Below are 2593 nucleotides of genomic sequence, written 5' to 3'. Positions count from 1 at the left end.
CACACACACACAACCGAAGGTTCTGGTTTACTTTTATTTTTAGCTGTGTTCCTTTCTGAGCACACATATTTTCTCTTCTGGTAAAGCTTCTTAGCGGCAAGGTCCTGGAAAGGCAGTCACCGAAGCTATCCTATATGAGATATCGTAGTATCTAGGTAACACTGATTAATATTCTGAAAAATTAAATAGTGGTGCTAAAGCATCAAATAATAATCCCATGCTTATAAACTGAACATAACATAAACGGAGTAAAAACAAGATCATAAAAATCATATCTAATCACTACCGTGGGAGTAACGTCTAAAGATGATATATATATCACAGCTGCAAACTATATTAGCTATAGTGCTAATAGCAGCCTATTATCTGTGTTTGTGTTTTTTTGTGCACAGCGTTGCTTTTGAAGTCTTCCTAATGTTTAGAACTCTGGAGCTCTTGGCATATCTGGTTATTGAGTACTCTGGTCCATAATGAACGTCACACATCATTGTTGACCTGATGGTGTTCCTTCACTATAATAACTAAAACCCACAGCCAAAGGAGATGACACATCTTTTATACTTACTGATTTTGCTCTCACCAGGGCTGATGATAATGATTTTCTCGTCCAGCTGAGCAAGATGAGTGGAAAGCTACTTAAGGTACAGCATAAACTTGTGATATTGTCCGTTCCTATTACAATTTTACCAAATATTTGTCGCCTGTTCAGAGATGAACATACTGTACTGCAATTTCGTAACACTTGTATGTCTTTATATAATAAGTAATATATTTGACTTCACTATATTCGGAGTTGAACATACAGCTACTGACTATTATGATTAGAATATTGATGAACGCTGTTAACTCAAAACCTAGACTAGCCAGGCCCCAGCACATTGGTGGGCTGATCTACTGCTTCATTCTCAACCTCTGTTTTTGATTCCTAGGGTGGGGAACCTGATCTGACAACAGCAGCCAAGATGGTACTTCATGACTGGCAGAGGGGCAAGATACCCTTTTTTGTGCCTCCGCCGCAGCAGAATGAAGATGGTCCTTCTAAGATTACTGAACCTGTGGAGGGATCTGGTGAGGAAGTGGTCAGCAGTGACCGGGCTGCTGCTGCCATGAAAGCCATTGCGGGAATTATCTCTTCGCAGCAAACTATGAATGTCCCCTGCCAGAAGGAACTTGGCAGAAATGGCGAAGACAGTGAACTCCCGGAGCAATCAGACCTTTTGGTAAAAGAGTGAAAGGGTAGCAATCCTGCATGAGAAGATCCCTGGTATTTTTGCCCGCAAACATCTTCATGAGTGCCAGCGAAGTTATTCACTGTTTGCCATGAAAGGACACAGTTATGCAGGGGGGACAATCCTTTGATATGTATCGTTCATGTTATCTGTAGCTTTCTAATGGATTAGGTAGAGCGTGGTTGGCATCTACATCAAAACTTGTCTTTTGTTCACCTCAAGTTCTAGTTGGATTTCACACCCTGTTTTATACATAGATAAATACCATTTGGTTCAAAATGCAACTTCTGCAAGTATGCCTTTCTAATTTTTGTTTTCCACTTGATGTTGACATACGTGGATCTGGGTTACCCTTACCTTATGATACTATATCATTTCTAAATTTTGTTTTCCACTTGATGTTGACATAGGTGGATCTGCGTTACCCTTACCTTATGATATTATATCATATTACAAATTTGGCTAGAGAAATCAGACATTTTTCTCTTTGTTGCTATCTACTATCCCTATAAAAGCATGCAAGCGCAGATCCACAATTAAGCATATCAGCTCTCTAATCATCAATCTAATTGTTGGATCGCTAACCCCGCACGTCGCCGCTGCCAACCGTTGCCTGCTCCGCTCTGCCCCATGCCATGCATCCTCCGCCATGGACCCGAGCCACCGCGGCCTCCCGCTCCGCCACCACTGCCGTCTTCAGGTACGTGGGAGCCACCAACCTCACCCCTCGACGCACTAGCCGCCGGCCTTGCACGCGCCTTCGCCGCCCCACGCACGAGACCTGCCCCCGACCAGACTCTTTGCACTAGCCGCCGGCCTTGCACGCGCCTTCGCCGCCCCACGCACGAGACCTGCCCCCGACCAGACTCTTTGCTTGATGCATCGGCTACACTGTCGAGGACACGCAGGGCGGAGACGTGTGCACACGTAGGAGCTGCCGTCGCTGGGGACGTGAAGCACGCGGGAGCGGCCGCAGATTCAGGTTCTTCGATCGTGCATCTGGTCGAATTCGATGATGTGATATATATATTTGATCGGTTTTACGAGAAATTCTATTTATATATATATTATGCATAACATGTACGGTACGTAGTACCGTCAAATATGTTTGAAATGAAAAATAATTAATTAAAAAGTAATTAAACATAATTCATAAAACAAAAAATCAAATGGAAAACTAATGTTTCCTCCGTCCTAAAATGTAAGAACGTTTTTAACACTAACGTAGTGTCTAAACCGTTCTTATATTCTGAGACAGAGGGAGTAACATTTTAGTCCCAGTTGGTGTTACCAACCGGGACTAAAGTTCCCCCAGCCCACGGCGCGGCCTTGTGCCATGTGGCTGGCCTTTAATGCCGGTTCGT

At 43.7% G+C, this 2593-nt stretch overlaps 1 protein-coding gene across 1 annotated transcript in view; it reads left to right on the top strand.

The window, feature by feature from the left end:
• Positions 1-1562, top strand: part of LOC119307718 (nuclear/nucleolar GTPase 2-like) — a 4989-nt gene extending 3427 nt beyond the window's left edge. Inside the window, 3 exon segments of the mRNA XM_037583792.1 lie at positions 171-191; positions 584-641; positions 930-1562. Coding sequence (XP_037439689.1) covers positions 171-191; positions 584-641; positions 930-1232 — 382 coding nt within the window. The 3' untranslated portion in view covers positions 1233-1562.
• Positions 1563-2593: the final 1031 nt, after the last annotated feature.

This window comes from Triticum dicoccoides, chromosome 5B (assembly GCF_002162155.2).
Source record: "Triticum dicoccoides isolate Atlit2015 ecotype Zavitan chromosome 5B, WEW_v2.0, whole genome shotgun sequence".
Lineage (NCBI taxonomy): Eukaryota > Viridiplantae > Streptophyta > Magnoliopsida > Poales > Poaceae > Triticum > Triticum dicoccoides.
The sequence above is the reverse complement of the archived record's forward strand: the minus strand, read 5'-3'. Positions and strand labels throughout refer to the sequence as shown.